The 12,387-nt window shown below is 40.4% G+C and overlaps 1 protein-coding gene across 20 annotated transcripts in view; it reads right to left on the bottom strand.

The window, feature by feature from the left end:
* Positions 1-21: 21 nt before the first annotated feature.
* Positions 22-12,387, bottom strand: part of gramd1bb (GRAM domain containing 1Bb) — a 122,102-nt gene continuing 109,736 nt past the window's right edge. For all 20 annotated transcript variants that reach the window (XM_085130675.1, XM_085130680.1, XM_085130678.1 and 17 more), the window contains 12 exons: positions 10,298-10,378; positions 10,036-10,151; positions 8,852-9,011; positions 8,354-8,543; positions 8,074-8,217; positions 7,842-7,960; positions 7,608-7,750; positions 7,336-7,439; positions 6,325-6,619; positions 5,456-5,563; positions 5,019-5,139; positions 22-3,943 (listed from right to left, as the gene is read on the bottom strand). In XM_085130675.1, coding sequence (XP_084986801.1) covers positions 3,854-3,943; positions 5,019-5,139; positions 5,456-5,563; positions 6,325-6,619; positions 7,336-7,439; positions 7,608-7,750; positions 7,842-7,960; positions 8,074-8,217; positions 8,354-8,543; positions 8,852-9,011; positions 10,036-10,151; positions 10,298-10,378 — 1,671 coding nt within the window. In that variant the 3' untranslated portion in view covers positions 22-3,853. The remainder of the gene's footprint in view (positions 3,944-5,018; positions 5,140-5,455; positions 5,564-6,324; positions 6,620-7,335; positions 7,440-7,607; positions 7,751-7,841; positions 7,961-8,073; positions 8,218-8,353; positions 8,544-8,851; positions 9,012-10,035; positions 10,152-10,297; positions 10,379-12,387) is intronic.

Below are 12,387 nucleotides of genomic sequence, written 5' to 3'. Positions count from 1 at the left end.
ACACCAAAAACAGCAGCGGCATTTGTTTTAGTATTTTTTCTTTATTCAAACTTCCAACCTCTACTTCACATGAACCAGAAAGCCACTTTTATCTCCCGTCTCTATGAGGCAAAAGTCATCAGCAAGTCAAAACCTACGCGCAGCGCAGGTCGGATTCTTTTGACAGTGTGCGTGTGTGCACACTGCAGATATACACAACATATACATACAGCATATTCATCTCATGTAGAAATTTCACTAAAAGTCTAGAGATCAAAACCTTTAAAAAAACATACAGCAGAATTCTCTTTGAACAGAACTACACAGTACATGTTTTATCAAGACACACTCGAAGAAGAGTTTTAATCAGTGGTCGTTTTCAGGAGGTTGCGTGTGATTCCTACTGTGTGTTAACCAAGGCTGTTAGTCAGCACTGTGTTGCAAGGGTAGCTCTGTTGCCTCTAGGCGAATGCCCAATGGATACAGTTAACAAAGCACGTACAGAAACTCCATCTGCTGTCAGTGACAAAATCTCCCAGATTACCTTGGTTCCACAGTTGTGCAGCGATAGCAACCATACAATCATTCGATTAACACAGATTAACTGCGTGAGTGCATGCTAGGAGAGAAAGAGTGAAAGCAAATGGACAGAAAAAAAAGAAGTAAGTGTTGATTGCTATAGAATGAAACTTAATTTGTTTAATTTGCTGGTAAAAATGAGAAACAGAGTTCTGAAGAAAAAGAAAAACAAGAAGTAAATTTGCATAACTGCTCAGATTTGTGAAATAAAACTTAAGTTTGCTGTCGCAACAGCTTCCTCAAAAGCCCGATCGAGCGTCTGACTTGGACTGAGGTGACATTAACTGCTTCACTCAGCCGCGACGGTGAAAACGTGTCAGTAAAACCATCTCAATCAAGCATTTACTACAGAAGCATCTGAAAATGAAGAAGAAGAAAAAATCTACTCACTACACTTGAAAACAAACTCTTAAAGCATTTCAGTTACATTTCCATGTATTTGCACCATCATACACACAAAGCATAACTTCACTATAATCGTTCAGTGCCTTCGGGATTGTGAAGGTGATTTCTATAAAACAGAAAACATCTCAAAACCACTCACATTCACGTCTTAAGGTTTCTGTGCGTTATCGTCACTGTGCCTCCTTCAAATGGAACGCGCTCAATATGTCGGTCGAGAACACGCCACAGTAAAGTTATCTGCTTGCCCTCATACTGATCGCTCGTCCCATCTTTGCTCCGGAAAATGGACGAGAAGGTGTGCCAGGCTAAGTTCGGGGCGAGGCCTCAACAAACGTAACACTGCTTTTTATATAGCTGCTTTCAGCTGCTCCCTTATTCACAAGGGGGTTGCCATAGCAGGCAGCTCCGTGTGTTTGATTCGGCAGATAAAATTATTATTATTATTATTTTTTTACACCGGGTGCCGTTCCTGATGCAACCCCAAGTAGAGATTTGTGCATCATTCTGGGATCAAACCTGGGGATGTTGTTAGGTGAATGAGTAAACCACCATACTAACACCTGTGTGTGTGTGTGTATATATATATATATATATATATATATATATATATGACATACATGATAAATACTTAATTTAAAACAATACGTTCTCTGTGAAAGTACATTTCTACTTTCTTTTGGTTCAATTTAGTTGCATAAAGTTAATTCTCATGCTTTCACTGCATCCAAGACAGACACTTGAAACGGGGAAAGGTAGAGTACATTTTGAGTTAACGCAGGTATTTTTAAAGGAAGAGGTTTCGATTTTGAGGAATGTGCTTATGCTCTCACTTTTTATTTTTTTTTTTATTGAGAGTAAGATGAAAAGATTCTACCAAGATGCCAAATATGAAGGTAGATCAGGTAAATCTAAACTTACAAAGAATGAACAAAAACTGTCAGGCTTAATTTCTTTTTGTTTCTTATTTACTTACTTAGTTTACACACGTGACAGTAGCATCCGATCATATCATCCAACCTTACAGCAAATGTGCAGATTTCCTAAAATGCCAAAACCTCTTCCTGTTTAGCAAACAGCGGCAGCTAATGGGGTGAAATGAACAGAAGAGTTGCTCACAGGGGGCACGAAGGGTTCATTTCCAAAATAGCATGTATCCATTTCATTTTTGCAATCTGCAAAAAATATATATTTGAAGTTTTTTTTCCTGCCCTTATTTAGAAAGGGTTGTCACAGCAGGTAGCTCCGGTTATTTTTGATTTTAAGCGAGATGCTCTTACTGACACAATCTCAAAGGGGTTCGTGTTTCCTCCTGGGGTCGAGCCAGGCATCGTTTAGCTTCTTAGCCAAATGTGCATGTGACACTACCTAACCAATCGATCGTGGCTGTTTCCAGCTGTCTGATACATCATTTTGGAACAAAACTCTTCAAATGTGCAGCTGCACCCTGGTGGGACTAATGCAAGGCAGCATCCAAACACATCAGCATTAAAAAAAGAAAAAAGGCAGTCCAGCTGGAAGAGCCAGAAAAGAAACATAGACATGTGGAATGGTAAAAATTCCTGCACACATAATCACACACACACGTACACGTACACATATACACGCTCACGTGCGCGAACACAATCGCGCGAATGAAGAATCATACTTGCACACTGGACATGTCACAGACATATCTGGCATGCATCTTTAGAAGAAAACACTTTTTGTTAGAAATTCTTTAACTGGTCTAGAGCTCTGATCATTTCTGTATGTACATAAATTAACAATAAATATAGGTAATGTTTTTTTATATATTTTGAAATATATATATATATATATTATTAAATAATGAAATATTCTTATATATTTCAAATATATTCATGACCTCTTTCCAATCTGAAACATTTTTAAAGAGATATAATCACAGTTTAGTAATAAAACATGTAAGAACACAGGACTCCCTACTGGTCGGTCTAGCTGCAGCGTCCCCGTTTCAAAGTTTATCAAGTTTTGATCAAAGTCCAGCCTTTTTTTTTTTTCTTTTTTTCCCCAGACTAATACATTCGACTTCATCAGAAGGATGAGAAATAATGCGACATAAGGTAGGTAACACTGTGACGGGAGAAACCGAGCCTGTGAATCGCATCTTATCAATCTTACGCTCTACTCATCGGTATGTCAGGGAACCAGCCCCGACAGAAACCACACAGTCCAGGCTCAAACAAGGCAATAAGGGCTGATCAGGGAAGCTGATCTCCTAGCTACAATACGTCTTTTCTCGTGGAGTGAACCTGTCCTCTGATCACCTGGAGGTTTACTGAAGGGACGCTGCAGCGAGGACCTCTAGGGTACGATTGATTTGGAACAGTCGGAGAGTGTAGAAAGCCGTTAAGACTCAAAAGGATCCCCCTCCCCTTTTCTTTGACTCAATCTCTCCTCTTCTTCTGTTCTTTTTCAGACACACATAGACTGGAACTGGACCACATTAACACTGACTGAGGGGAGATAGGTTGTCTAAATGCATGCAGTAGTTTTCCTTCGCTCTCTCCGCCACGCTCCTGGCTCACATGGCTTACAGTAGGATGCACTTGGAAATAAAGAGAGTAGAAGGAAACGGTTATCCCCAAGGTGTTTAGAGGAAGCAAGTCTTGCACCTCCTCTTGTTGGGGATACCTCGATTCCTGTGTGTGATCGGGACCCTTTCTGTCCGTGGTTTCGTCCTCTGGGGGTGGTTTTAACTTCCATACGCTAGAGATGACTGTTCCTCTCTTTATGTCCATGGATCCGCTCACTATTGGTCCCACCACCCCCCCTCTGTTCTCTCTCTGTCTTGCCGCTGATGGCATACTGGTTCAAAAAGAAAACAGGTCCCGTATTGCACAGCATGCCCTCATGGCCTGATGGTAGTGTGTCAGTGATAGCGACTCCGCTTCTCCTCAGTCTCAGAGGTGTAGTCCCTTAAACCAATGCCTCTCTGGAGGTTCAATAAAGAGTCTTTCATCTGAAGAAGCAAAACAACAGGAACAGATGTTAAATAGTATTTTCTCCATTTTAATAACAGGTGAAAAAGTTATTTAAAGTGAATTTAATCATTTTATCATTGGTGACATTTGAAAAATTGCATTGATGGTGATTGATGATTAGTGGAAATGTTACAACTTCACAATCAGTGTCTAGAAAATTCCTCAACTTAGAAAAGCTGCTATTAAATGTGGTATGAATGCACAGTAGAGAGGCCTTTTTTTCCTTTTAATTAAGTATTTTCTGATTCTTGAATATCCATTATTCAAGTGGGCAGTGTGAAATCCAGTTTAACCTCCTAGGACCTGTCGTCCACATATGTGGACATCACATTTTGGGTTATTTAGACCAAAATACTCAATTTTGCTCTACATGGGCCTGATATCCACTTATGAGGACATTATACTGCTACTGTTCTATCGACATTTTAAATGAATATCCTCATATATGGCTCTTATTTTTCTTAAAAACAAAAATAAGGTAAAAAAAATCTGGTAATTCTTTGTTTTTACATTTATCGGGCCCCAATATGCCCAAATATCAAAGAGAAATTAAAAATGCATGCCGTGGAAGTTCGGGTCTTAGGAGGTTAAATATCAGGAGGAGGAGTTGGCACTGACTCTCGTGACAGCGCTCTAGGAGTTGAATTTGTGGAATTTGTAAGGTGGGGGCAATTCATTTCACTTTTTATACATTTTAATAAATCTACTGACATTCTTATTTAGTTCTAATATAGATAAACACCCTCCAGCCACTTCATTAGCTTCTCAAAGTTCTCACAAACATGGTCGTAATAGCATAAATGAAAATCAAGCTAGTTAGCAAATGTAAGCTTTGGTCAGAGTTGAATATATTTATGAGAACACGTACAATCTCTTCTGGCAGAAATAATATTAAAATTACACTAATATTTAAAATGAAACTATTAAAAATATTGAAACATAAATAAAAGTAAAACTACATTTTCAGAATTATTATTTATCTTATTTAATTTAAATAATATTAATTATATTATTATTTACCATCTGCTGTAAAAAAAGAAACTTTTTCTATACCTGGTCCAGCAGCACTACGGATGACTTGATAATCTCCCTCCACTTTTGCAGCTCAGCATCGTGGTACCGCTGCTGTGCCTCCAGGAGTTGGGCCCACTCCATCTGCGTCTGAGGCAGTTTACTTGGAAAAACACACACACAGATAAACACACACAGCAACCTAAGGGTGCAGGCACTGAAGCATTATTTCCATTTTAAGGGACTGCTAACAAGCAGTTTTTAAAAAAAACTTTTCAGTAAGCAAGCACAGAGATTTCCTGTTCGAGGCCATATGGATGCAGTTTACTTTACGGATGTGTGTGCCTGTTTACGTCTGGAATTGTATTACAGTGTTTGGGTATCTTTAATGTGTTTAACAGAAAGTTCTGTGTAAAGAGTAATGAAAAAAACAGTGCAAAAAAACGTGTGTACACATGGATCTGTTGGGGTGTGTTTACCTTTCATGAAACCGCAGACCTTGCCAGGTTGTTAAGGACTGCGCAGAGTACTCCAGCATCCACAGTTTGTAGAAAAGCATCATGTTGAGGAACACAAGCAGGACCAGGCTGGAGGAGGGCAAAGAGACAGAAATGAAGAAAGAGTCAACAAACGAGGGCTCAGCTTCACTTTGAAATCATTCATAATGCCTCTAATGAGCTGGTATGAGCACTCTGATGTATACTGAAAGTACACTTTGACTGTGGGATGATTTTCAATAAATACTGAATACAGACGGATGACAAATGTAATGATTGAATGAATCTCTGTTATGCTTTGGAGGCATTTTGCTCACATAGTTTGGATCTACTTGCAAACTTTATCCTCCCTGACAGGATAAAGGACACAAGGGCGTCGCTAAATCGTTTGATATGTAAACACATGTGGGAACAAAGCTTTTTTTTAGAGTAATGAGAGTTCAACATCACTGAATGCCTACAGGAAACTTTGGACTGTGCATCAGTCAGTCAGTCACTCTCCACCGACATTGAGACATTAAATAAAAGAGCAAACTTGCTAAGGAACGCTAAAGCCAATCAATCGGCCGACATAGAGTGGCCCAGTACCTTACTAAGACAGTTTGTTAGTTTTTCTATAATTTGTAATCTGTCTATATAACAGAGAACATATATGTGTACCTGAGACAGATCCTATGGATGGCAATGAAAGAAGAGGAGAAAGGAGTTACAGTCAAAAGAACAATAATGACATATTTCTAAGGAAATTAAAATAAGTCATGTCAGCATGTGTCAAATGTACATTTACATCCTGATGGACAACTGTGCAGCCATCCTCACAGGAATGACGCGTGCTCTGATGAGCTGCTTACACAAAGCTAATGATGAGCAGTAGTTTGGAGACGCTGTACAGAGCGAAGCCTCCGGGCAGGTGTTCTGGACTCTGGTGTCTCGTTTGCGTGGAGCCGGCCACGTGTTTGATCCTCTGGATCACTTCCTCATCTGTCGGCGTGGTAACGGGGCTGAGAGCCTCATCCAGATGCTGGCTGCGCATGTGGGGAAGTGGCCTCTTCTTGCGCCTCACCGTGGAGTTCTTCACCACTTTTGCCTTTGGAGACAGCTGGTGAGTCTCCATGAGTATCTCCTCCAGCTTGGACAGCTCCAACTCTGAGAGAGAAAAAACACACCTGTTACATATAAATATATATAACACCCATGGACTTTCAGTTTGATGAAAACATCCACATGGCTTTGTTCTCTCTTTAAGAATTAAGCAATGATTAGATTAAGTCTATCTTTGCCATTATTTCTCCCCTTGAATGGGGGGAGTATGTAATCGGTTCCATTTCTTTGTCTGTCTGTTTGCTGCAGTCCAGTGTCCAAAGTTTTTAAGATATCATTGTGAAAGTTTTGTGTGATGGTAGATACCAATAACAGCTTCAGCTGATTTAATTAAGGTATAACTAGGGTCAAGATCACATCAAATGTTAAAATCAGTAAAAAAAACTATATTACCCACAATTTTTATGGATCATCTTCACGAGTTCACAACAACATACCAGGCCTTGGAGGACGGGTACCATGTTGGCTGAGCATTTGAGCTTGACCTTCATTGTTAGCGCTCAAGATAATATCGAGCATACACCCCCTTTTTTGAAAAAATACGATACTCTACGAGCTCACAGTGACGCCATAACAGGCTGATGTCATCATATTCTAATAAAAACAAGCTGACGTCAGCATGTTGTAATAAAAGCATCATAAATAAAGGTTTTAGTTTAGCTCTTGCTCTTCGAGTTGCACTCTCTGAGTCTTCTTGTTAAGAAAACCACATGACTGATGTGACCAATCGAAACAGCCAACCAAACAACCATGGAGTTTACCAAGATGGCGGAAGTTTTCTTCAAGCCCACTCCAGAAGTTCTTCTCTATGAAGCCTTTTACCAGCCCCCATGGCTGTTTCCTGTAACGCAGCTCTGTTGATATCCTAGGAGAAGAGGATGACTGTATTTATACACAGGTTTTGTCTTTGCAATAAAATGCTAAATAAATTGAGATAACCCATGAAAAGAAACACTTAAAAATAATTTAAACACGGGGAAAGATGGTCCAAAAAATAAAAAAAAGAATTATGCCACAAAGTCTTATGACTCACCGTAACCGACACTTGTTCTTGGCCACCCTCGTGAGCATGTAGCGGTTGAGAGTGTAGAAGTAGTCATGATAGGGGACGTCGTGTGTGATGACCTCAGCATCAATGATGTAACACTCACTCTCCTGACTGGCTTTGTATAGAGTCTGATAAAATCAACAAAATGTAGTTTAAGTGTCTCATAAAGCACAGCAGAGCTTAAATAATTAAACATGTTTCTACTTGACATGACTCTACCTGTGTCTCAGTGACTGTGGCTGTTTTGGGAGCCAGGGGGTTGGACAGAGAGATGGTGTACATGATTTCTCTGGTCTGGTTCCCATCTTCCTCCTTCTTCCATGGATGGTACACTATATCTGAAAAGCAAATGTTCGAATTGAATAAAGCCTGTCTTTTTAGCTTGCACTCTTTCCAAGGAGCTCAGACGTGACTCGACTGAATCACGTGCAGGAACATTAGGCGTACCGACCTGAGAATCGCCTCTGCTCCATGAAATCACTCATGAACTGGGACTCCGTGAAAAGGATGTCATACAGCTTGTCCACACTGAACTTGTAGATCTCATTGATATGCTGCCTGCCATTGAGATCCTCGTGGAAGGCTTGTACCTCTCCTACACAGCAAAGAAACACACATAACAAATAAAGAAAATGCATTTCTTATGTTCTGATTTTAAATGATATGAATAGTTGTCCTGTTATAGCTTCTGAAATCTGTGAGAGCAAAGACCGTCCGCTCTCTGCAATTACCTTCGTCGTGTGTTTCTGAAGAATCGCTGAGCTCAGTGGGGATGTCTTCATTGTCATTGAAGTCCAGTGACGGTGATGGGACAGGACCAGCAGGCCCACTGGTCTCATTCTTTTCCTCCACCACCAGAGGGACAGCCAGCAGATCACCATCTGGCAGGCAGTCTGCATATTCCTCAGCTGGGAGGTCAAACTGTGGAAATTTATGGTGAAGTTATTCAGAGATTCTGAGGTTTGCATGTGATTTGATTTCAATTTTTGTGATTTTTTTTAAAATACTGAAAAACCTAACAAAATTGCACAAAAATATTGAATCGAGCAATAATGATACAAATTAAAACTCTTATATGCAAACTAAAATGTTATTTCCTTTTTAAAAATGTGAAAAATGTCAAAAGCTAGAATAAACACTGAAATAAAAAAAATAGAAGAGAATTATCTGCCAATGATTTCATGTTTTAGGCTTTACGTGGTTAAAACAGAGTAACTGCAACAACTTACTGTGATGGTATCGGGGTGGCCAGGCGTGGGGATGGTGCTGTTTGGGATGAGCTTCTTTTGTACAGGAGGAGGGCTCCCTTCAGGCTTGGCTTCTACGTTGTTCTTGGACAAGTTATCATTGTTGATCTCGTTCTCCTCATTGGGAATCTCCTCACTGAACCTGAAGGCAATGGAGAAACGTGACAGCCCAAGACTTTACTGCAGCTGTAGAGATGTCTGCGATAATAGAATAGCTAAGTTACAAATATATGAGTTTCTGCCTGTAGTCTGGATGTAAGCAGTAAATGTGAATTTCTCTGATTGTAGACAGCAATGGATTTACAACAGATGGCAAGAGATTTCTAATTTCTGCTTATCTGTCACAGGTAATTCCCGTGTTATCAGAGATTGCTGACTTGACCCCGTTCGATCACAAACTGATAGCAGAGTGAGTCCTTTTTATTGACATTTTATTGTCAACTTGACACACCCAGATGGCTACTGATTGCGAGCATGACCTTGCCACTGTCTACGAATCAACCACTGCAAAGGCAGCATGGTTCGTGGTTTTATGTAGGAGTGTTTTTCACACTGGCCAACCAAAGGAACTAGCTAACATTACCGCTCCATGAGGGGAGAGCTATTGTTTCTGTATGTTTATATTATGTCACACGTTTGTGTCATGTCACACCCTCACGGGTTCATGTGCTTCTATGTTGCAGAGGTAGGTGATGAGTTCTCAAATGAACGAGTTGTTCAAATACATTTTTTGGCTCTTCTGAGCACAGTGAGCCAAGTGCCATTTATTTACATTATGTCATAAGGAACACAGACACCTCCACAGACAATTTCTCCAAAACGGATGAGCTCAACACAAAAAGGTCGAGATCGATAACTAGCACTAGGGGAGAAACATGTAAACTTGATTTTGAGGCAAACGGTCTCTCATGTCTACATACACTTATGTGTATGTAGACATGTTCGTAACAAAGCCTTTAGCCTTCACTGTGAGTGCATTGTAGAATAAAAGCATTCAAACCGTGACTGTATTAATAGTACATCGGCACAGAAAATACTCAGTATTTACTGGCTCTGGCTCATGTTGGCCGGAATAATTATTTTCTAATTTGGGAAATTAGGTAACCAAATGACAATATTTATAATGGTAGCCATAGTAACTGATGCAGCACCATAACCAGACATACCCCATGGTGTTAAAGTCATCATCGGGAGGAACGTAGTCCTCGTCGTCACTGGTCAGGCCGAGCTCGTTGCCATAGCACTGATGAACAAAGTGCCAGAGCTCTTTGGGGCACAGAGGCTGCAGAAGATCAACAAACCAGTTAAAAGGAACGAAGAGAGTGAGGAGGGAACCATGCAGCAATTTTTTGTTGTCATCCCATGTGTGGCAAAAGAAAAAAAAAAAAAATAGACCAAAGCATAAAGTCACAAATTGGATTTGCTGACCTTGTCGAGCAGCGCATTCTGCCACAGTCTAAACATCATCATGTACGTCCTGTCCCTGGCTCCGAACGAGGTGAAGAAGTGCTGCAGGGAATAAAACGCGATCTCGTATTAGCCGACATGGAACTAAAATAACACCATAAATAAAGGAATTTGCATCATGTACAAAGACATGCAAATAGAAAAAAAAGGGAAGAGAGTCAGTTCTGGGAGATTAAATAAGTGGAAACTACAAAAGTAACAAAATACAAAATGAAATGGAGAAATAATTTTGTAAATTAGTTGAAATAAATGAAAATAAAAACTAAAGCACATATTTATGACACATTTACTAGGGGTGCAACGATACTCGTATCGATATTGAACCGTTCGATACAGTGCTTTCGGTTCGGTACGCATATGTATCGAACAATACAACATTTTTAATTTATTTTATCAACTTTCCTTCTGACGGCGCTGTCTGTGTTGAGCGCTCAGTGGATCTGCGCTTGACAGTGCAGCCTAGGCAGAGTAGTCGAACACAGATTCACTGAGCGCAGGGCAAGCTAGCGAGACAGAAGTTAAGCTCTCCTTGCAACATGGCAAATTGAACCTCCCCCACCCTCATTCACATCTGGCGTTTGGAACTATTTTGGTTTTCATGTGATGTATGACCCTGAAGGTAAGCGTGTCATGGACTAAAGTAAAACAGTATGTTGGATGTGCCACGCAATGCTCAATTACATGGGTGGGAACTAGTGTGTTAGCGCAGTTAGCTCGTTGGCTGTCCAGCCCCACACACGGGGCAATCCGCGGTAACTCGTTAACGGAGATTTGCCGTGTTGTGGCGTTAACCTCATTTCAGATTAACGCTGACAGCACTAGTGGGAACACAACGAATATGACTGCACATTTACACTGACATCATCCTAGTGCAAAGACAAGTGAAAGCAGAGAAAAACAACAAGCAGGCATGCTACAAACTTTACCGGAGTCAGCGGTTAGCACATGATTCTCCTTATGGGGACCTGATATGTTTAATATGCTGCTGAGAATATAGCCCAGAAGAAGCTTATGTTATAGCTTTTATTTTGGAAAGAGCCATTCCTCTGTAATAAACTCTCTTTTCCAAAGATGAGTGATTCCTCAATCAGATACAGGGCTCGCAAAATCGCTAGCCCGACGTCCTGGGGCTAGCGATTTTTCCAGTCGGGCTGCCCTGCCCTGCCTGTCGGGCTATCGTAGGAAGGAAAAATATATGTCAATGCTTTTGCATTCTTTCGGAAATGTAGCTGGGTAATTATGTCATTGGCGTCGGTGAGCCACTGTGAATATGTGACATATTGAAATCGTGTTTGAATTTGCGCTTGTTTTTTGCTTTCACTTTGCAATCACGCGAACTGTGTATAGAGAGCGACAGCACTGATTGGTGAGTGATGATAATTTGCGCACCAATTCCTCTGACATCATCTTATCAATCGTTAGCTTACTATGCAAACATGACAAGTGAAATCTCCCGCAGCAAGCTTAAACATGTGAGAGGTTGATCGCGCAGAGAATCGCTGAGCGTTGTGTGAGTGCGTGTGTAAAAGCAGCAGGATATATATTTTAGTTCTGCTGAGCCAAATAAGACAGGTCAGGGTGAAGAAGTGACAGCCAAAGAAAAGCTTACCACAAAACGGAAACGTTATGACAAATCAGACTATAAGGCAAAAAGAAAGTGCAGCTTTATGGTTTCATGGACAAAAGAATTTCTGTGGCTGCAATATGACGAGCTAAATAACCAGGGCTGCACATAAGTGGTCCGCAGGTGCGTATTCGCTGTCAAAATAAAAAACGCGCACAAGATAAGAAGTTGCAACGCGTGTTTGCATACATAAGATTTTCTGGAGGAGGACAGACATTTGTTTAGAACTCTTAAAGATGTCGAAGAAGCTCCTTTAAGCAGTTACTTTGGTGTTCCTCCACCTCCAAAGAAATGTCAGAAGGAGTCCAAACCACAAAAGGCTTCAAACAAATGATGAACGCACAGAGATGTGGTGCAGAATGTGCTGTGAAAATTTAATAAATGACAAATTAATAAAAAGACATAAACATTTTTTTTGTATCGAAAA

The sequence above is a fragment of the Neolamprologus multifasciatus genome, chromosome 14, assembly GCF_963576455.1.
Source record: "Neolamprologus multifasciatus chromosome 14, fNeoMul1.2, whole genome shotgun sequence".
NCBI lineage: Eukaryota > Metazoa > Chordata > Actinopteri > Cichliformes > Cichlidae > Neolamprologus > Neolamprologus multifasciatus.
Note: the sequence above shows the minus strand (reverse complement) of the source record. Positions and strands in the feature narration are given on the sequence as shown.